General features: G+C 45.8%; 1 protein-coding gene across 1 annotated transcript; it reads left to right on the top strand.

Annotated features, from left to right (window-relative positions):
- Positions 1-930: 930 nt before the first annotated feature.
- Positions 931-22,098, top strand: TBX22 (T-box transcription factor 22). Its single transcript, XM_020807701.3, has 8 exons — positions 931-1,433; positions 3,905-4,052; positions 9,353-9,454; positions 12,993-13,167; positions 14,354-14,518; positions 16,225-16,289; positions 16,953-17,038; positions 19,282-22,098. Exons 1-8 carry the CDS (start codon positions 1,283-1,285, stop codon positions 19,881-19,883), a joined length of 1,494 nt encoding a protein of 497 aa, XP_020663360.3. The 5' UTR covers positions 931-1,282; the 3' UTR covers positions 19,884-22,098.
- The last annotated feature ends 819 nt before the right edge of the window (positions 22,099-22,917 follow it).

The following is a 22,917-nucleotide window of genomic DNA, read 5'->3' on the forward strand; positions in this document are numbered from 1 at the left end:
TGGGAGCTGCCAACCACCAACATCTGGAGGTCTACAACTGCCCACCCTTGGGTTATCCACCTTGGTGCCCAGATGTGCTTTGACTAAAACTCCCAGAAGCCTTCGCCATGAGCTGGAGCCCAGCGAAGATGTTTTCACTCTCTGAAGCTCAAAAACCTGCCTTTCCCCTACCTCTGAAACCACTGGTCGTTTGGGACTTCTATATTTCTTTTGGGTTTGCCTGATACGCAGCACAGACTGTCACTGTCTTCTAAAAATGCCATTATTACTATTGTTAGGAGACGGTGATGCTTTCATTACGATTACTGTATATAAGGCTTTGTGTCAAGAACGCTAATGGCAAAAAGTCGTTTCTCAACATGAACGGGCAGAGGTTTCCAGTGATACCAATAAGAGGTGACATCTTTCCATGACAATAAATGTGATAGACGGCGGCTTTAACAATGACGCCGACAGACGCTTTGATACTAGACAGTGCTCAATCGTGAACGTGATAGAGACGGAGGGAGAGACTTCCAGGGCCGAGTTTTGGAGCCGCCCTTTCCATTCTGCCTCCCTTGCCATCCAAAGAGTGCCCCAGGTTTTCCTCGGATAGTAAAAGGATCGTAGCGTCACTGGGCTGGTCCAGTCCGACCTTAGCTTACCCAAAGCCCTCATGCCCCACCCCCGCCTCCAACGATGTTGAATTTCCTTCTCAGTTTGCCGTCGGACCAAAGAACCCAGACAAGAAGAGTGGGGGGTGGGGAATCGCCTCCGGTTGCCATCTCCTCCCCTTTCGCTCTTTCTCCCTCCCCGATCTCTCCCTTTCCCTACGAGTTCCCTCCTTCTCTCCTTCCCTCCCTCCTTCCTTCCCTCCTTTAAGGACGCCCAACAATTTCCAAAACAAAAGGCGGCGTCATTTGGCTGCACCAGGATCGCCCGGGTGTCCTGCCTTGCCGGGCTCCTTCGAACCGGGCATCAACGAGGTTTCTCCTTGGAAATTGCCAAAAACGACGGGTGCGCTTTTCTCCTCTTTGAAAATGTTCTGAGCCACTCTCTTCTCCCTTCCTAGCCGTTTTCTTGGCGAGCCACTGGGAATTTCTGGATGGAGATCCGGGCAGCCGGGAGGCCCCGCGTCTCTCTTTAGGATGAGGCGCAAACCGAGACGAGGCGGGCGCTTCTCTGCCCAGGAAGCCGACGCTTCAGCCCCGATTTGGAGAGGGCGAGAGCCTTGTTGAGCGGCGAAGCCAAGAGAGGAGGAATCGCCTCCTGGGGGGTCGGTTCGAACCCAGTCGGGCGGGCCATGGCGCTGAGTTCGAGAGCCCACGCTTTCTCCGTGGACGTGTTAGTGGGCAATTCCGCCAAGCGCAAAATGCTGGATATGGAAAAAGAGGAGAGCGCGTTTCCCGAGAAGGAGATGGAGAAGGCTGCGGTCAGGAAAAGCCAGGCGTTTGGTAAGCCCTTCCTCTTGCCCTACCCCCTTTGGCCTCCTCTCCTTTCTGCTCGATAAAATGCTTAGCCAGGCAGTTTCACCGTCCGGGCAACGCGCAAGCTTTGGGAGCCACACAGAACGCTTCCACGCAGCCCCAAAGCCGGGGGGGGGCATTGTTCCTGGTGGGTGGGTGGGTGGGTGTTTCATTCCCCTTGGGACGCCTGGCGCTCACACGTCAGAGAGGGCAGTGGCGCGCAGTGGAAAACCTGTGCATATTTTTTTATGGAAGCAAGTGGTGCATAATTCGGGGAGAGGGGGCTCCCCCAGGAAGGGTGCAACAGCTGCATCCCATCCCTGGATTGAGTCGGAAGTAAATCCCGTTTGGAAATAAACCCATAAATCGTCTTCCCGTGCGCTTGCGTACATGTAAGGCCCATTAAGTGACTGTACGTGGCTGAAACCTTTATTTCGGACTATCGAGAGTGAAAGCTGAGTGGATTCGTTCTCTCCCTGCGGAGCCAGAATTTGGTAGTTCGATTCCCCACGGTGCCTCCTTGACAGGGGCTGGACTTGATAATCCATAGGGTCCCTTCCAGTTCTCAGAGTACTAGTACTAGTACTAGTACTAGTACTGTATTCTTCAAAAATACCAGACACAGGCAATCAAAATGATAAAAATATTGACTGGTTGTTGTTGTAGTTGTTATCATCATCATCATCATCCGCGTATTGACTCAGGAATCAGTTCTACCTTGCTTTTAAAAACGCAGCCTTAAGACAAGGCTGGCGGGCGAAGCATTCATCCCTTGAGGTGGATGTTGCCAGCCTCAAGAAGAATTCTGTGTAACTCCCAAAGCTTGCTCCCTTCTTCTCTTTCGAGACCGGTTTCTTGCATGAAATAGCCAGGGGTTCACATGCTGGATTCAAGAAGCCAAGAAATGCTCCCAGAAATAAAAGGCAGTTGAGTTGAGCCTTCGAGAATGCAGCTGAGTTGACTTTTGAGAAGTCCCGGCGCGCGATCCCAGGCCCATTTCTGTTCTCTTCTGGACAAGAACACGATTTAAGCCACAAAGTCCTCTTCTGGGCTGCATCGGTTCCAAATGAGATCCGTTTGAGTGGAAACAGAATGCGAGGGGTGGTGAGAATCGGGATTGAAACCATTTCTCTTCTGTTCCTCTAATAGAAGCTCTCTTCCCCCTCCCCGTCTTCTAGGAAATCAAGCAAAGTGAAGTGAATTCGAGTGAGGCGCCACGTGGGCGCACATTAATCGGTTCTGCACATATCCCTCTCCGCCTCTAGCTACTCTGGAGTAAATCACGGAGCTTTTCTGATTTCCTCCTCAATTTTGTGCAAGAACTAAGGGCTTAAAAAAACCCCAAAGAAAATCTGTAGTGTTTAGTGTACAGTATATATTAATTACCGAGCTTTCTGCTCCCTCCTTTTACTAGATCCGAACTCAGTCCCGGTAAGATCTATTAGCATTCGTGCTGAACCCACCTGTAAATATAATTCAAGAAATTTAACCCCTCAGTAGTCTCATTCCTGGGTCAACCAAGCATAACCACGTCTCTGCTATCTGTATCCTAGCCTGCTTATTTGAATGCGTACGGATATACTGGTCATGTTATTTAGGCTCCTGGATCTGAAGAAGTGGGCGTTGATCAAAGAGCAAACTAAAACAAAATTGTTTGCTGTAATAGTTTGGTGTCTTCCCGCCGCCCCTCGTTCGCCTTTTTCTTTCCCCAAACCCTGGTCCTGGTTAGAAAATCGAGCTTGCACGAGGTTTCTACCGCACGCCCAACGAATGGGAACCTATAGCCTCGGAAGGTGTTTGCAGATTCCAGATGCCCTGGAGCCGAAGGGAAGAAAGCCCAAGGGCCCAAATCCTGATACTTAGCGTAGTCAGTCGCACTAGAATCAGCCTATTGAATCAAGAGGAATTGGGGAAGTCAGCGCCTCTGTTTAGTTTCATTGATTAATGGACTTTCCTCTACTCACTTTCTTGAAGTATAGCACGCAGAAACACAAGAAAAATAAAATATAAGCAGGGCAAAAACGTCGAGGCACCGTAAAAACTAACTGCTGTATTTGAATGCGAGCTTTCGTGGACAAGTCCACTTCCTCAGACAGAATTGCTGGACTCCTCGGCAGATACAGGTAGTACTCATACCTGTCTCAGTTAGAGTAAACTTACTAGAATCAGAATTAGGAAGCAGCTGACTCGCCCAATCTTCGTGATTCACGGGACCTACTCTAGAGCAGCTGATAACGCTAAAAGCCGCAGGATTCTGGCTAATACAGTATATTTCACGGAACAGGTTGCGATCCTATCACCCACTGACCGGGGCAGTTAAGTTTCATGGAGTGGAACGGTACTTACTTCCGAGTAGACACGTATCTGGAGTTATGCCGCGTCCTTTCCCTCCCCTTTCAGGGGAAAGGCGGGGTAAAAGCAAGCAATAAAACAAAACAAAATAAAATACTCTCTCGCAGATAAGAAGTCGAAAGGAGAAGTGTCGGCTCCTCTCTTGGGGGACAGCAAAGAGCCAGGCGGGGCCATTCAAGTCGACCTACAGGGCTCGGAGCTCTGGAAGCGATTCCACGAAATCGGCACAGAAATGATCATCACCAAGGCCGGCAGGTAAGATTTCTGGCTTCTCGTGCGTATGGGGATCGCCATCTGTTCTCCTCGCCCCCAAATACCGGCCACTCCCAGCAGGGCTGAAGGTGCAACTTCCCGGTAAGACCTCCTTCGCGTGTCGGGCTCTTGGGCCGCACATTCTCACGACCAGCTATTCTATTGAGGCGTGGCAGTCCCCAATTATGCCCCGTTAGGACGCCGAGCCTGGAGCAGAAGTCTGCTCACACCGGAGAGGGTGGCATTAAATAATCTTACCGCTGGTGATGCGGACGCACGGACACGTGTGCGCGCAAACACGCGAGTTCCCGTAATTCTTGCTTGGACTTTTTTTGTTTTGTTTTCTTGATCAGCAGCCTCTTCGCTAGGGGCATGATCCAGTCAGAGCAGAGAGACAGAGAGAGAGAGAGATCCGGGCCTGCTGCCATGTTCTCTTATAAAACTCAGTTCTTTCTCTCTGGGTCTCAGTACCACTTAATTCGGGCCGGATCCTGCCCCCTCTTCTGTGTCCAGCTTGATCTTCTGCATGTTTACTTAAAACTTAGTTCCACTCCGGTCACGGGTGTGTGCACGCGTCTGCGTGTGTTTTGACAGCTGACACGCATTTGTCTTCCGATCATCCTGCCAGAGAAGACCAGTGGTTGGTGCTCAGCTGTATTTTACTTTCCTGAAAAGGAATTGGTGAGATGGAGCGGCTTCTCGTTGGAGTTCAGCTGCTTCAAGTCTGGGGCAGAATTCCTACCAGCGGCTCCAGGGCTAAGCGTAAAACGGGCTTCGCAGCGACTCTAACTACTGGGTCTTCCTACCCTAAATCCTTCTTTCTGTCTTAGCAGCCTGTCTCCGGCAGAAGTCTTCTTTCACTCTGCCAGAACCAAAAGTCCTTTGAAACTTGGAAGAAAATCTCCCCATTCCAACGAACTGTTTTTATTTTATATCAGGCAAAAAAAACCCAAAACAACAAAAACAAAACCAAAGAAAACTTAAAAATAAAGAAGACAGAAACGTGGTGGCACCTTAAAAGACCAAGGGTTATATTTTAATGTGAGCTTTCAGGAGCCACTTCTTCAGGCCATTTTATTTATTCTTTCATTTTACTGAAAAAGAAAAACCAAGCCAGGGGAAAGTGGACCTATCCTGTAGCAGTGCTGTGCCCTATGACAGTGGTCCTCAACCTTGGGCCTCCAGCTGTTCTTGGACTACAACTCCCAGAAGCCTACACCACCACCTCTTCGGCCAGGATTTCTGGGAGTTGAAGTCCAAGAACATCTGGAGGCCCAAGGTTGAGGACCACTGCCCTATGACACCAAGGCTCCTCCAGCGCAGTGGGGCTGGCTTTCCACACTTTTAAAAAACCCAAAAAGGGGGGGGGGGGGTTAAACCTTTTCCCTTTGTTACAGCAAGACTAAGAGACAGCCTTATTGGCACCTTAAAGGTTAACCCATTTTGTTCAGGAGAAGCCTTCCCACAACTCATAGGATGCCCAAGAACTAAAATTGCAGGCCTCTGATGAAGTGGGCCGAAGTCTGCGAAAGCTTAAGCCAAATAAAACTCTGTAGGCTTTAGGGTTCCATAGGACTCTTTGTCATTTTCATGGTTTTTGACAGCAAGAGAGGCACAATGTGGGCAACCATCTAAAGGGAGGGTCTCAAAAGGCTGTCAGGGCACAGAGGAGTTGCCTGGTGCTCAAGAGTATGTCTGCAGGAATATTTAGGGGAAGGTACTGTAAAGTGACCTCAAGAACCACCCTAACACAGGGTGTCTATCTGTGAATATGAGGTTACACTGCCTTAGGGCTGTAAACCTTGATTTGGCAGGAATTTTCCCCCTCCTCTCCTCCCCACTGCAGAACTGGGCTTGGCAAATTTACTCCAAAATAAATACTACTCTGTTTGTTTAGGCTGTCACTGTAATATTGGGTTGTCTGGTTGAAGGAAAAAGCACTGGTTAAAGAGTTTAAAATGTTCCCCTTCTGTGGACAGAGTCCGGTGCATTTCTTACACAAATAGGCATCATCTTCTCTCTCTGCCTCATCTCTCGGTTCCCTTGTCTTCAAGGAAAGCAAACTTTGATGGACCTGTTAACAAATAACCCTCTCCCCCCCAAGCACCTGTTGCACATTTCACGGGAGAAACTGAAAACACGCACCATCGTTTTCTCTATTTTCATGGCAAGCAATTTACTCAATTTTCCCTCAACATGTCTGCAAACGTAATCAGTGACTTATAGTATTTTATTTTCTTCTTAACATGATGTAGCGCCCAGAGAATTCTGATTATAGGTAGTCTAAAAGTGCAAGGAATAACCTCATAGGCCACAAAACACTTCAAAAATTTTTAATTTTAACTTCCCTTTCCCTGTGACCTAATAAAATTTATTCTTTTTGCTTTGTCCTATATAGCATTTCCCCCAAAACCCATGCATCTGACTTTGGGGTGTGTGTGTCTCTTTCATCCCATCCGTAAGCCTCTCTGTAAGCCATCTGTAAGTGTACTACATCCTTCAAGAATTTGGAAGCTGGTGAACATTCTATAGCATTCAGGGGAACAAACTCCAGTAAATTAGTATAACCGTGTTTTCATGCAATACTGAAAGGGGGTTTATATCCCTGAAGGCAAGCATTGAAGAGATTGTGGTGTTATCCAGTGCCATTTCTTAGGAAAATGAAGCCCAATCCTAAATATTTTAGGGATAAATGAAATTATAATCAATAAAGCTTGCTTCTGACTAGATGTGGATAGGATTTTACCGATTCCTGGTGGTTCATCTGTCACAACAAAGCCAATAAAAAGTCTTATGGCACTTCACAGACACACAAGTTTGATTTGGCTTAAGCCTTGTCATGGGGTTAAGCCGCACTTTGTCAGCTGCAAGGTGTGGCAGCCCACGAGAACTCAACTTCGGATCCAACTTCGTAGTCTTTAAGGTATGACAGGACTCTGTTTGATTAGGACTGCACTGTTAGATCTGTTCAGAAAAGCCATTTGTCTGGAAATTGGCAAAGTGAAGCCCCCAAATCGTAAGCAAACTTGCTTGACAGCAAGATGTATGGGGGTGGGCAGCAAAGCCATTTGGCCCTGGCCTGAAACTGGAGGTGGGGGGGGTTTACATTTGGTCGCTGCTTAGTGGCACGTTTGGAGAGGAACGACTGAGACTTGGGCTGTCGTATTTGCTATTATTTTCCTTTGCTAATTGAAAACACAGCCGCATCCCCCAAACCACTGTGGAGATGAGGACTGGAAGGATCCCAAACCCTGTGATTTTTCCCTCTCCCTTATATCTGTCCAGATGGCCGCCTGTCTTAGTCTCTTCTAAAAAGCCAAACCGCCCAAGAGTCTTGTCAAACCTGAAACTTTGTTAAGTTTGACAGCAGCTTTTGTGAGACGGGAGCATCATTTTTCCACTGAAGAATGTTATAATTTTTTATTTGCTGATGATGCATCTGGATCATTAACATTGCAATTCCAGGGGATGCCAGAGTCAAAAAATAAAGAACTGGAAAAACTAAGGAAGTAGAGAGACCTGGCCATCGAAACATCTCGCTTGTGGATGAAACACACTCCGGTGTGGTCCCGCCATCAACATCAGGGCTTTGGGAGCAACATTAAGAAATTCGACACAGCACTGTAAGCAGTTGCAGATCTCAAAAAAATCACATAATCGGAGCTACAAAAAACAGCAATATTAGGAACAGCATACATACTGGCCGATATTTAACACATGCTTAGTTGTTTTGTTTTGGTCAAAACTTGTATCTGTTATACAATACCAGTCAATGTTTTTATAATTTTGATTGACTGTGCCTGGTGTTACAAGAACAAGAACAAGAACAAGAACAAGAACAAGAACAAGAACAAGAACAAGAACAAGAACAAGAACAAGAACAAGAACAAGAACAAGAACAAGAACAAGAACAAGAACAAGAACAACATCAACATCAACATCAACATCAACATCAACATCAACATCAACATCAACATCAACATCAACATCAACATCAACAACAACAACAACAACAACAACAACAACAACAACAACAACAATAATAATAATAATAATAATAATAATAATAATAATAATAATAATAATAATAATAATAATAATAATAATAATAATAATAATAATAATAGCTTTTGACTGGTATTATATAACAGATAAAAGTTTTAACCAAAAACCTAAGTATCTGTTAAATATTAAGGTAGTAGAGTATATATGCTGTTCCTAAAGGGGTTTTTTTTGGGGGGGTAACTCTGATGGCATGATTTTTGAGATCTGCACAGCCCTGATGACTATGGGGACGTCATCATCCTCGTCATTCATTTTCCATGGACTTAAAGCCGTTCACGTCTGGCTGCCCCTCCCCTCTCCCCTCTCCCCCTCAAGGGTATGAGTCTTCTAAGATGATTCTTCCTGGTTTTGAATTGGGCTAAGATCTCTAACCCGAATCACAGAGAAGAGCGAAGAAGGGAATCGGTTCCGCACGAACTCGGATCGCGTGGCGTTTGAAACCCCGCTTCCCCCCCCCCCGTGCAACCCCTTTAATTTTAAGCATTTTTTTCATAGCTCCTACTGTGATTAGAGCGACTTTCCTTTCACCCAAATATAAATCTACACGGGCGAAAAATCGACTCGCAAGACCCGGGCAGAGCAGACCCGTGCAATCAAGGGGAAGTGGTGGTGCAGAGGACAGAACGGCTGACGATGAGTGGGGAGATCTGGGTTCGAATCCTGACCCCTCTCTGTCATGCAACCTGACTGGGAGAGGGGTGGTACGGGTTACACAACTCTTTAAATGTATGACTTACCTTGAACAATTTTATTCGGGTTTCTGTAGGTCGGATGCAACTTGAGGGCACATCACAGGCGCAACAGTGTTGATTGCGCAGGTTGAATTCAATAGGCTTCTCCGAGGGCTCTAGAGCCAGAGGTTGGGGGTTCGATTCCCCCACTGCGTCTCCTGCAAGTAGAGGCCAGCCTGTGTAGCCTTGGGCAAGCTGTACAGTCCCAGAGCGCCCCCAGAGGAAGGGGAGAGTATAGCACTTCGAAGTATTCTCTACCTTAAAAACCCTGGGAAGGGCCGCCATAAATCGGAATGGATTTAACGGCCTGAAATTATTTAGTCCCCATCGGCCAAGCCCCGATAGCCACACCAGGTAGCGGATTCTGGGCCTTGTAGTAGAAAAGCAGCCGTTTTCGAAATCCCACGAGAACTGCCGAGAAAGGGACGCGTATTCCGTTATCAGCGGGACTCGCGAAGTCGCTGGGAATAGGGTAATAAACGGGACCCGTCGCTCTTCTTCCTCCAGAAGGATGTTCCCATCCGTCAGAGTGAAAGTGAAAGGCTTGGATCCCTTGAGACAATATTACATCGCCATAGACGTCATACCCGTCGACTCGAAAAGATACAGGTACAACCGGTTCTGATTTGCTTGCACGTGTGAATCGCTCCTGGGTTAAAAGGAGCTGGTTTTTGGGGGGAAGCGGGAGGGGCATAGGATTTTGGAGTTCCCAGACAAAGACAGACGTCCTGAAAGAGAATTGATTATCTTTATTCTTTAAATAAGGACAATTATCTTTAAATAATTCCTTAAATTATTTTTAAAATAAGAACCATTGACTTTATCCTGTTCATAAGAACCAGTCCTTTGAGTCGGGCAGGTAAACACACCTTTCATGGCTGAGTTTACACCCCATCTCAGCCTGATTTTATTCCCCTTTTCTCAGAAAGCAACGTGCACAGCCTCCCAAAACATAAATCCTTCTAGGTGAGCAGATAAAGTGGAACCGAGGAAATCATTCTTTTCAGCTCCCCCTCCACGCACTGGTTTTTAATTTTTTTTAAGAATCTCTACGGGTCTGGTTTGGTTTTGGCGTGGAATAATCCGAGCGATATTTCCTGCGCCGATTCCAATCGAATTTAAAGCGGATTAAACGACCAACCAACTCATCCCCTTCGAAGTCTCCCGGAAAGAGGTTTAGGATCGGGGCCCTTGGAAAGTTGGGATCGATCCGGATTCTAAACGCCTTTGATTGAAGCAAAAAGCTGGGGATCCGGGATCCTTTGGGAACCATAATCGTGGAAAGGGTTCACAGGTCTCAGGAAACTTGGCAACGAAAACTGGAAATTTTTTTAATCTGTTTTTTTTTCCTCCTTCAGCAATAAATATGTCTGAAGAGGCTCCCGCTGGCCCTAAAAAAGGCATGCTGCTTTTCCCTCCTGTCTCCGCCACCCCCCACGAGCCCGATCCACGCAAAATGTGGAGCATTTTAAAGCCCCATAGATTGCAACGGGGACACGCGCCGGTTGACTTCTCCGGTCGAAATCAACGGCGTTGGAGCGGTCCTTTTTAATTTGAGGCGGGAGGTCTGAGCAGGAAGCAGCCAAAATAAAATAAAATAAAGTAACTAAACGTAACATAAAGATAAAGTATAGTAAAGTACAGTAACGTAAAGATAAGTAAAATTAAAAGTTCTTTTTACCCAATAACTTTATACAAGTCTGCTCCATTGAATTGAAGGGGATTGGCTTCCACGATCTTAGAATGGTAATAACTTATGCTTAAGGCTCTAGTCCAGTTTAAGAGGAGGCACCTCACTGCGGAAGTTTGAGATCAGGGGACCCTCTGCTTGGACCAGAAGGTGGCCCAGTATTTCAGAGTGAGACCATAGTTATAGGGGAAAATAAAGAATATTTTTCCAATGAAGGAAACATTCCCAAGACCATTTACCTACACCTGAGTCTGGCTACTTGACACCCGTCAAGTTTCGGGAAGTGAGGTCAGCACAGGGCATTATAAATAAATCCTCTTTTCTGGGAGGAAGCAGAGACTGGAGTTGGAGGGGAAGACCTCGAGGTGTTTTATGCAGGTGTCTTCTAAGGAGCTACCTGGATAGCTCAGTGGTTTAGGTATGCTGAGCCAGAAGCTGGGAGTTCAGTTCTCCACTTGTGCCTCCTGCTAGTAGAACCGGCCTGGGTGGCCTTGGGGAAGCTGCACAGTCCCAAGGTTGCCCCTAGAGGAAGGGAAGGGTAAAACACTTCTGAGCATTTTGTACCTGGAAAACTCTGAAAAGGGGGCACCAATAAGTTAGAATTGCCTTAATAGGTCAGTAAATTGGGCACCTGACTACTGAGCCAGAGGCTGGGAGTTAGGTTCCCCACTGTGCCCCCCCCCCCCAGGAGAAGAGCCAACCTGTGTAGCCTTGGGCAAGCTATCAAAGACTAACACATTCTGATCCTTGATATATAGGATGACGAGCAGTAATACCAATAATATCATAATAAGTATGCTTGTGCTGTTTACATGTGTGTGTGGTTTTTTAAAATATTGCATAAAGGAGAATCAAAGATGCGAGAATTGGACCTCTTGTGTCATTTCTCCTAATTGTGAGTTAAGAGAATGTCATGGATGTTTCTCCTTACTCTTGAGCACATAGTCGCCAAAACTGGACCCATCATTTTTTTTCACACATGGCAGATAATCCCACAAATGTCTCTCCCTGCAAGTAAAAAACCACACAGCCCTGACACAATGGAGACCAAATATTGGCCTCCCTCCGCCCCATGTCTGAAAATGCTCGGATGATTTAGCTCAGCCTAGAGAGAAGAGAGTAGCAGAGAAGAAAGAACCACAGCTAAAATCGTAGCGGCCACAACAATTACAGCTGGCCATAAATGTTTATTTTGAGAGGACGTCCAAGTCTCTCCAACTTTATTCATTTTATGATTCTCTTTTCTTTGTTCATGGAGTAGAAAAGCAAGGGAATACACAGGATTCCCTTCTTGTTGACCCGTGATTCTGATTCCAGTACGAAGTGCAGGGATATAATTACGCTGGAAAACCATTCCATGTTATTAAATGCCTTTTCAAAACCCATCAATTTACGTCGCTTTGCAGTCTCCGGGGGAATTTAATAACCTTTCTTTCACTGTGAGGAGAGAAGATTTTTGCCCTCTAATGACTCGGAGTAACTTTAGCTGGGACAATTCGGTGTCCTGTTAGAATCTGCAGAGAATCATTGCTTAGAGAAAGAAGACTAATTCAATTGTAGAGCTGCATCAAAATTCAACACAGCGTTTGAAAGATGATCTAACTGAGTTGATGCCAAAACCCAAGGTCAGCTGACAGTTTAAGGAGCTTGAGCAAAGTGGCTCGTGTTCCTCTCTCAGAGAATACTGATGGACCACAAAACTTAGTGGGAAGGACTGGTAAAACCACTCCTGTATCTCACTCACCTTGATAGCTCTATCAGGATCCCTATAAATCAGTTCCAAGTTGATGGCACATCATATCAACAGAGCCGGAGTTATGGCAAGACCTTGGCTGGATGTAATGTGCTAAAAGTAATTATGTTCACTGGAATTCTTTACTACCAAGCACTAGATCTGCATTGTTAAATGACATTTCCAACAACCAAGAAAACTAACTTGGATAAGGGATTGTTTCATTTTTGAGCAGTCCATTGTCACTGGAATAAAATATATTCTGGAAACTTTTTGGAAGGCCAGTCAAAATGTTTCGCAGCTATATTGTCTTTAAAATTGTAGGTCTCAGTGGCTGCGATCCAGTAGTAAGTGACAACTGGAGTAGACCCATTGAGTCAGTTGGGATTTGGTGAGTCATCTCCGCCATCACTTATAATAATCTTAGAACTGCAGTGCTGGAAGGGACCTTTATGGATTATGGAGTCCAGACCTAGCCAAGGATGCATAGAGGGGGAATTCAACTCCCAACCTCTGGCTTTGCAAGAGGTCTAAACCACTGGGCTACCCAGCAGCTCCATTGATTCAATGGATCTACTCTAGTTGCAACTTGCTACTGGATTTCAGTGGTTGTGTGCCAGCTAGGAAACTTCAGCTGTCCCTGAAGCTGTTATTATGATGACTTTATACATCTTGTTATTAACATGGTCTTGTGGTCACACACCCCTCTCTGGTTTGGTTTGAAGGTACGTCTATCACAGCTCTCAGTGGATGGTGGCTGGGAACACAGACCATTCCTGCATCACCCCTCGGCTTTACATCCACCCAGATTCCCCTTGCTCTGGGGAGACCTGGATGAGGCAGATCATCAGCTTTGATCGGGTGAAACTGACCAACAACGAGATGGACGACAAAGGGCATGTACGTGTGAGTTGGAGATTATGCTTATCTGAGGGAGGGAGGGGAGGGAGCGGGGCCGGCCCAACCCTTAGGCAGAGTAAAGGTAGCAGAGTTTTTGGGAGGCAGCCACAAGGTCTGGGAAGAGAACATTGCTTACAAATTGGCCTGCCATGGAGGTCTGATGTTCCCTCCCTTGTTATCAGTTAAAATAGTGGTCCCCAACCTTGGGCCTCCAGATATTCTTGGACTACAGCTCCCAGAAGCCTTCACCACCACCTCTGCTGGCCAGGATTTCTGGGAGTTGAAGTCCAAGAACATCTGGAGGCCCAAGGTTGGGGACCACTGAGTTAAAACATGGGCAGGGGAAGAGTTTCTCTCTAATCACCAAGGTAAAAGCTACTGAATCCATTTGGATTTCACAGATAGCTCGGTGGTTTAGGTCTCTGGCTGAAGAGCCAGAGGTCGGGGGTTCGATTCCCCATCGTGCCCGTATGATCGAGGCTGGACTTGATGATCCAGCTCTGCAGTTCTAGGATGGTGATTTTCTGAGATGTGAGCAGAGCAATGAAGGACACAATAAATTCCTTTAAAAACAGAAGCTCCAAGTAGTGACAAAAAAAATCTGGTGGGCTAAACCGGAAGGCAAAGCACGTTCTCTATGATTAAGCTACAGGCGTGGCATTGGATGTCAACGACCAGACTTTTAGATGTTCTAAAAATGCATTTTTTCTTAGACTTTGGTTACATCTTTTCCCCATATCTGTGTCCTTACGTATGAAAAGGCATATTACAAAATTAACGCTAAGAAGCAGCGTAAACTGGGGAGAGATATAAAAGGCATTGAGATTTCTTCAGGGACACACTCCTAGAAATGCTGCCACCCAGAATCTAGGTTGGGGGGGGGAATTCCTAGATTTGGAACTTGAGGGCCTCCCTAGGTGTTAGTCTTTCTGCTTGGCATCTCACACGGAATTTTCAGTCACGCTCTCTGACTCTTCAATTTGCCGTTCGCAATCTCAATGGCACCTCTTGCAAGCTCAAGAGGTGAGATTGTGAGAAGACCTTTTGTGTTGATTTTGATTGCAAGCCATGACAGAAATAAGGAAAAATGTGTTTCTGAGTAGAGAGGCTGAGCAGTGGACTTTCTAGTCTTTTTTTTTCCTTGAAAGATGTGGAGAAATGGTTGATTTTCCTCTCTGGTTTACAGATTATTCTGCAGTCTATGCACAAGTACAAGCCCCGGGTCCATGTCATCATCCAGGATTCTCGATTTGATCTATCACAGATCCAGTCTTTACCAGCAGCCGGAGTTCATACCTTCTCTTTCAAAGAGACGGAATTCACCACTGTCACAGCCTATCAAAACCAGCAAGTAAGTTGCTTAGACAAGACTTGGTCCCAAGTCCCAAGTCCCAAGTCTTTGGTACCAAGTCCCAAGTCCCAAGTCTTTGGTACCAAGTCCCAAGTCTTTGGTACCAAGTCCCAAGTCCCAAGTCTTTGGTACCAAGTCCCAAGTCTTTGGTACCAAGTCCCAAGTCCCAAGTCTTTGGTACCAAGTCCCAAGTCCCAAGTCTTTGGTACCAAGTCCCAAGTCTTTGGTACCAAGTCCCAAGTCCCAAGTCTTTGGTACCAAGTCCCAAGTCTTTGGTACCAAGTCCCAAGTCCAAGTCCCTATTTAAGACAAGCCTTCCCCCTCCAGGAAAAAGAGAGAGGGTGGGTGAGTTCCAAGTCACGAGTCATTGAAAAAAACAACAACACCTTAAGTTAAGTCTGAGTTGAGTAGCCGGTGTGACTTGTCCAACTTGACAGCGAGTCCCACGATTCTAGTCCCCATATTCTATTCAGTTCCTGCACCAATCTGTGAATTAAAACAGAAACCATAAAAATATGTACTCGCTTTCATTTGCTGCCTTCAGTGACATGCAGGTGTTCTTTGTTACTTTCCCCTGACACTTGTTTTTGTACGTAACTGTTGAGCGTTGAACTGCTCTGGAAAATGTGTAGAAGTGTGTAGTCTTCCAAAGGATAGGTATGATACAACCCATATGGTATTCCAGGAAAATCGGGCTGGTACATGTGAACATCGAAATCAAAGGGGGATTTTTGTCCCTTCTTTTAAAATTGTGACTTGAGGAAAGGCCAGAAAAGATTTACAAGTAGTGGTTCAGAGAGAAAGACAACCCCCCCCACACACACAATGGGAGCAGTCTAGTTTACACATGAATTGAGCTGCCGGCTTGGAAAGGTTCAACAAGGTCTCAGAATCCAAGTTCAAAACTGATTGGGACAGTTTTCAAGTTATCCTGGATGAGTGCAATTCGGCATAACAAAAACCCCACTGCAATGAGATAGGGAAAACGTTCTCATGCTAGTGCACATCATACACAAAGGGTAAAGTGCCTTTCCCCTCAGCCCTCTCAAATCTTTTGTTTCCTCCCGGAGAAATTTGTCAGGGGTCACATTCAAGTCATAGATGGTGCTGAAGCCAGTGATAAGCAAAGCAAGCTCTCTCTGTCTCCCTCTGTGCCTTCCCCCCCACACACACACCTGTCAGTGCTACAAGAGAGGATGATTGAAACCACACCTTCCAACTGATTTTAACTCACCTCATTTGAGTAGACTCAGCATGGACATCTGCCATGGATTTTGGAAATTCTGATCTAGATGGTGCCCAGCCTGAGGAAGTGGGATTTTACCCTTGAAAGCTTGAAATTTTTGCATGCGGGTGGTTTGTTGTTGTTGTCGTTTTTTGGTGGTTCAATAAAGGTATCACCTTACTCCTGCAATTCTAAGCGACACTAATTCTCTCAGAAAAGGAGCAAATCATTTTTGCCCGCTAGGTGTCTACTCCTGCTTAGTGGTTGTGCAGCTCCTAAATTGGGACAGGATTTCAGGTAGCAGAAAGAAAGTCCCTATGTATGACTGGTCAATTTGACCATTCACAAAGAACTCACTTTACTACTGAACACAAATGGGGGGGGGGGGGGCAGTCTGTTAAACACGTTTTGGGCACTGCTAGCATTTTGTGGCTCACTCAGACAATTCTTTCTTTATTATTTTCTTGAACGATTTCTACAGATAACAAAACTGAAGATCGACCGGAATCCCTTTGCTAAAGGCTTCAGAGACCCCGGAAGAAACCGGTAATTGCGCCTATCGTTTTATATAATGAATTGTCCAGTTAAACTCACCTTAGCAAATCTGCATTTGTCAGTAACTGAACCAGCTTTTGGAACATATTCTCCTGGAGGCAGTTGCGTGGTTATGCAAATTTAAATTCTAGCGCTCAGTGTGTAGAAGCCTCATTCTTTAGATCAGGATGGGGCTCACGGGAGGGCTGCTACATGGCTCCATCAATACTGTTTTTACAACCCCTTGAGCCTCTGCTCCGAATTGTCCTCCCCCCTCCATTTATCAATTTCACTCAGAAAACACAGAATTGTACATGGAGGGTTCTCCTTGAAAACAAGATGGGTCCCCTACCTTCTTAGCAGGAAAATGCATTGGAGTCCCTTCTTCCCAAAGTGGAAATGTTTTGATCTCGTTTTTCTTGATGGTGCTAAGAAGGGTCCCTAGCAGATTCTGAGCCTGAGAAAATGGCCTCCAGATACCTCAAGCTTGTCCACTCCTGCTTTAGCCTGTAATGCTTATAAACTTCATTTATTTCCAAACATGAATAAGCCAGCTGGGTTGCAATTTGGTGATCTTGCTTCTCCTGCTGAGCCAGATTCCTGGACGTCTACCTCAAAAGTCCTGCAGCTGCACAGAAAGAAAGGTCTAATTTCCTTATTTTTTCCCCTTTCTAGAGGTGTTCTGGATGGACTTCTGGAATCCTACTCATGGCGACCGTCATTTACTCTGGATTTTAAGTCCTTTGGTGCAGAAAGCCAAGGTGAGCATTGGGTTTTGAGATGATGGAGTCAACCTGAGAGCAACAGAGATAAGGCTCTTCATGAACTTCAACTTCTTCGGAAGATGGCTTTTGGTCTGGGCAGTGTGGTTACATGTCAGCAAACAACAGCTTTGGATTTGCTCACCAGCTTGCATAAAGCCATATGGAAATATGGCTTTTTACCTTCTGGGCTAGAGAGTAAACATCCTTCAAATATTCCCCACTCCTTCGTAGAAAAATCAACAGTGTCCATGCACTTGCGAAGTATACAGACCAACAGAAAGAAAGACAGGGGTGTCTCTCTGTGTTTGAATCGTAACAATTCAATCCAATAATTTTAGATATCTTTGATTCCATTTCCTTCCTGATGGCAACTCCGAAACATATCTTTTTAAAGGGGGGGACGATGTGATCTGCATTGGAACTAAGTTTTTGCCTTTCAAATGTGCTCAAGCATTGTATGCAAAAGGATCTCTCTGCCCTCAATATAAGACAGGCCTCTTTCATAAGGCTGTGATACCTAAAATAGTCTTGCAAGGCAAGCCAGAAAAATAATGATTAGGTTGAAATATGGTGCTGGAACGGAGCTACGCAGATGCCCTGGACTGCCAGAAAGATGAACTCAGGTCAAATCGAGAATTATCTCTAAGGGCTGTTCTACTTATGACAGAGCTGGGGTTTTCTTTTCTTAAAAAAAAAAAAAAAACTTCAACAAGAAGCAGAGCTTTCCTGGCTGCTATTTTAATTTCCCAGAATCCTTCGTTTCCTGCAGGAAAATCAAAATGGCAGCCAAACACACTCCTGTGTCAGGCTGATGCGTTATCCAATGCCTTTTTGTACAGAGTTTGTGAGGTGTTTTTTTTAAAGTATGGCTCTCACAGTTCACAACCAACGTGGCAACTGGCCTTAGGAGACTCTCAGAGCGCCAGTCCAAAAAAAAAAAAAAAAAAAAAAAAAAGAGTAACTTTTCCAAGCATTAGTTTTGCACAAAAGTCCCACTTTGTGTGACATTTCAACCCCCCTGTTTTACACATGCTGTTCTTTCCATGGAAGTCTATTGAATACTGTTGGTTTCCGCAGTTTGCAGTTCTAAGACAAAAAATGTGTGGTTATTTCACCGAATGCTAAAAATGCCTGTTGACTTTGGAGAACAAATGGGTAAACTATCATTTTCAAGGTTTCTTTTCTCTCTTTTTAATTTCATCAGGGGAAGCTGATTTTTTTGAGGTGCCCACAGGCAGTTTCCTTTGGAAAACCTCTCGTCTCCAAGCTTGCCTGATTAATCAAAGGGGAATTTTTAATTCCATTTTTTTTTTAAAAAAGCCTTCGCTCATTAATCTATCACTGAAATTGCTCAAAGCCTGCAGCCTAGTGAAATGTCATTGTTTACACTGTGTGGGGCATAATTATGCATGCGTGATTGCAAGGAACATTTGCTCTACTGAAATGGTCTCCAAAGCATATGAAGACAGTACATGGGACATGTTTTTTAAAGTGTGGTTAAAACAAGAAAGTAAAGGGAGGTCAGAAAACTTACCACAGCACTCTCTGACTCCTCAAGGACCAGCTACAGAAATAGTTTTCAAATGAGTTTGGAAGGATATGGCAAACGGTTTCCCCCATTTCCATCATGCCACAAACCCACTGCCCAGATCATGTCTGTAAATATGCTAATAATAGACATACTGAGAAGTCAGTTGCAACTTAGGATGACCCTCTTCAGAGTTTTCTAGACTCTCCAGAAAAGATTTACGATTCCCTTTTTTCTGGGTCTGATCTCGGACTATGCAGCTTGCCCAGACCGGCTCTTCTCCCAGAAGCCACAGTGGGGAATCAAACTTCTAACTTCTGGCTCTGCAGCCGGGTACTTAACTCCCCAAGTTATCCATCCAGCTGTGCTAATAATTGTGTAATACTTCTCAGGCCATTGACTGTGAAGCGACTAGTCCAGTGGTGTCTAACCTTGGGCCTCCAGATGTTCTTGGACTACAACTCCCAGAAGCCTTCACCACCACCTCTGCTGGGCCAGCATTTCTGGGAGTTGAAGTCTAAGAACATCTGGAGGGCCAAGGTTGGACACCACTGGACTAGTGGCTTTTATGGAGCAGCTAGGGCGGACGTTTGGGGCTCCTCATGACTCCAGATGTTCCAGATGTTGGACAACCCATTAATGAAAACCAGTGAAAAACATCATCTCTTGTGTGCTTGGCAATAATAGCACCATTTTGTTTACTTTCTTCTAGGTGTAAGTCCTGGATCTTCCCCCGTGATACCCTCCGGGGGTACCCCATCTTTGTTTCCCCCTTCTTGTTCTCCTCCAACCTTCCAGCTGACAGCGGCCAGCCTGGGGATGTCGTGCCCCGATTCTTACTTCCACCCTCTTGGTCTACCCATCTGCTATAAGATTTGTCCAGCCGGCCTTTTGAGGCAACAGCCCCTGGCGTTCCCAACCCACCACAAGCTGATCAATGCTGCCAGTCCTCCGGTTTTGCCTCATTTCATGGTGGAGGTTCCTGCTTTGTCTTCTCTGAGCATCACCAACGTCAAGAGCAGCAAAGTGGAAGAGCTGAACAGATCCGGCTCTCAGGGGCCGAATTCTGTAAGCCACATGCTGTATGGCTTACATGCATCTGGAAACATTTTCCCCTCCGGTCCTGTGACCCCAGAAGCGCTCCATTGTTCTCTACATCCTCCACACAGTCTCTACGGTTACAATTTCTCGGTACCTTCTAGACTAATGAATTCAGCCGGCCATTTCAAAGCAAACCACGGGGTCCCGTCCCCTCTCCGAGAGAGCAGGTGCAGCCATGTCTCTTGGCCACCCACAATCGACGACTGCCTCTAATCAGCTTGCTACAAGCAGCAGCAGCACACGAAAGCCTGCGCCCCAATCTGCTTTTGACTTCCCACCCAAGACTGATGGATGGTTGACTAAGGAATCCTTCTTTACAGGGTGGGCTGGGCAAAAAAAAGAGCTTCTCTGAAAATCACGTCAGCGAAGCAGAAGGATGGACGCCACCGGTGTCGTAGACAGGGATGTTCACAAGTCTTTGGTGCCAAGTCATGAGTCCCAAAACCCGAAGTCTGAGTCCCTGTTAAAAATGAACTCTTTTCTGCAGAAGAAATGGAGAGATGGGTGGGTTCCAAGTCATAAGTTGAGTCTGAGCCTTTGAAAAAAACCCAAGTCCTGACTCGAATCCAAGTCAAGTCAAGTCTGACTTGACAGTGAGTCCTATGACCTGAGTCCCCTTCGCTGGTAGTAACCCCCCTCCACCTTACAGCTCCCCCGTGTGACCCTCAAAATCTGCTTTGGAGGTCCTCTAGAGTGGTGGTCTCCCACCTTGGGCCTCCAGATGTTCTTGGACTTCAACTCCCAGAAATCCTGGCCCAGCAGAGGTCATGGTGAAGGCTTCTGGGAGCTGTAGTCCAAGAACATCTGGAGGCCCAAGGTGGGGGGCGGACCACGGCTCTAGGGCACAGGTGGATGAGGGAGGGGATAGGAGAAGGGGAGGAAAAAGTAAGCAGCTCCATCATTGATTTTATATCCCTCTCCCCATAAAAATGTCCAAGGTGTAGCATCGTTTCAAAACATTTTCATTGGGAAATAGCAGCCACTGCTAGACAAAGGTGTGTGTGTAGGGCGAGGGGAAAGCATGAAAAGTGGAAGACCATGTTCTGGTGAATATACCTGCAAAGGGACTTTTTGGAGAGAGTGTGAAGTTTTCAGAAATATCCTAACACCCCCATTTCCTCTCCCAAATAAAGTACACCAAGTATCTATAGAAATGCTGGCCCGGCTCCATCCAAGTTAACAGAAGACGATGACACAGCCCAAAACAGAGACATTTTGTGTGTAAGACACAACTGCTAATTTATTAGCTCATTTTAAAAAATCATGGTTAAAATGTATATCTATTTGTATGATATTTGCACTTTCCAGCAAGATTTTAAGATCAGGAGATAACGGAGATGTCGCCATCTGAAAAATGTTATTTTTACAAGACTGTATTTTCCTATTTCCTCAAGTGGTGATTTGATAATATTTTTCCCTGTTCAGATTTATTTCATGGACCTTTTTGAAGACTGATCCTTCGGCGCCCTCTCCCTCTTCGCTGTCCAACCGTTCTCTGCCAAGTAAAGCACTTAATCCTACAGTTGGGGCTTTTATTCTTCTCCATCTTCACCCGATGAACAAATAACAAGGTTTAATGGTTGTTGTGGGGTTTTTTGGGCTCTTTGGCCATGTTCTGAAGGTTGTTCTTCCTAACGTCCCAAGCCAACTACACCAGAGCACAGAGTGCTGTCCTCTGAAGATGCCGGCCACAGAGACTGGCAAAACGTTAGGAAGAACAACCTTCAGAACACGGCCAAAGAGCCTGAAAAAACCACAACAACCATTAGATTCTGGCCGTGAAAGCCTTTGCGAATACAAGGTTTAAGCTTCATAGCTATCATGTGAAAGGGCTCATTCTCAAAGCAGTCCTACCTCTGCTACTGATGCTTCTGCAAAAATAAGCACAACACAACAAGGTACAAATATCACACCAACAAAGCAGAAAAGCTAGAAAATGAATATATAAGACCAGATTCCAGATAGAACAGAAACAGAAGGAAAACTAGGGAGTCTGGATGTCTGGCCAGTCAGCTTTTAGGGTCTGTCTCTCTGTCTGCCAAGAAGAGGGGGCAGGAATTGCACAGCTGTGGGTCACATGCCCTGGGGGTGGTGGTGGCTGTGTGTTGTGTTCCTTTTGGGCTCTAATCCATGGGGAGGGGGGGATCGGCCCCATCAGATGCTTACAAGGGGTGCAATTCTATATTTAAATGCTGTCCCTCCTCCCTAAAGCCCAAAATAGCTTGCCTGCCCCCCAAAAAACAAAAAAGGATGGAAACGCACCCCCCCCAATTCTTCTGTGATTGAAAAGAGAGTAGTAGAGAAGCCCCTTTCTGAAGATTTTCTCAGGGCTGGACCAGAGGTGAAATATACACCCATCCATCCCATGATCTCTGGAAGAGCATCCCAAGCATTATGGGATGTATCGGAACCTCATCTGGAAGGCCAGATAAAGAGCTGAACCAGAAGTAAAGAATACCTGTGAAAAAAAGTCTAGGCTTACTCGTGATGCGCTCTACATTGTGTAGTCGTACACAATGTCTCCTTATATACCAGCTTCCCTTCTGAGGACTCAAGGCGAGGGATAGAGTTAGGGTTCTACTCTCTAGAGATCAACAGGTTTCACCAACATATTTTCTAGCAGAACGTTTGGATGTTTCATTAAAAAAGAATTACTTCAATTTTGCAGGAGAATTTTACATGCAAACCGAAGGGTTGGCAAGGAGATGCGCCGCAGGGCCTGGTATTGCTAATTGGTGTATGGCTGATCTATAAAATAACACTATTTGCAACCCTGAAAAACGTCCCTTCTATTCAGAAACAGATGATCGTTTGGTGGTTATGAAACCAGACACTTTCCTTAATGACTTTTGCAATTGGATGAATACAGCAGAAGGAAATGTCACATTTTCGTAGCCACCGGACAAAACCTGTTGACTGTTTCTAGACTTTGCTGTATTTAAAACACTGAGGGTGTGGGGGGGAAACTAGCAGTTGATGCATTCAGTAAAGTATGGATAGGAGTTCTAGTCCTCGCTTTAGGGCATTTCACCCGCCCTACCTGAGAAGGAACCTCCCTATCAGCCCCCCCCCCGCCCTTGGCTGAGTGATTTCTCCCCCTCAGCCTGTCTTTCCTCTGGCCATTTGTAAACCTTTTATGCCCTTAAATCAGAGACTGGGAGTTGGAAACTAGTCTAGGCTTTCTCAGGGCTCTGTGGTGGTTCCATCGGCTGGGCTGCCAATGGCCCTAACCTGAAAATAAGCCCTA

This window comes from Pogona vitticeps, chromosome 11 (genome assembly GCF_051106095.1).
Source record: "Pogona vitticeps strain Pit_001003342236 chromosome 11, PviZW2.1, whole genome shotgun sequence".
NCBI classification, from domain to species: Eukaryota; Metazoa; Chordata; class Lepidosauria; order Squamata; family Agamidae; genus Pogona; species Pogona vitticeps.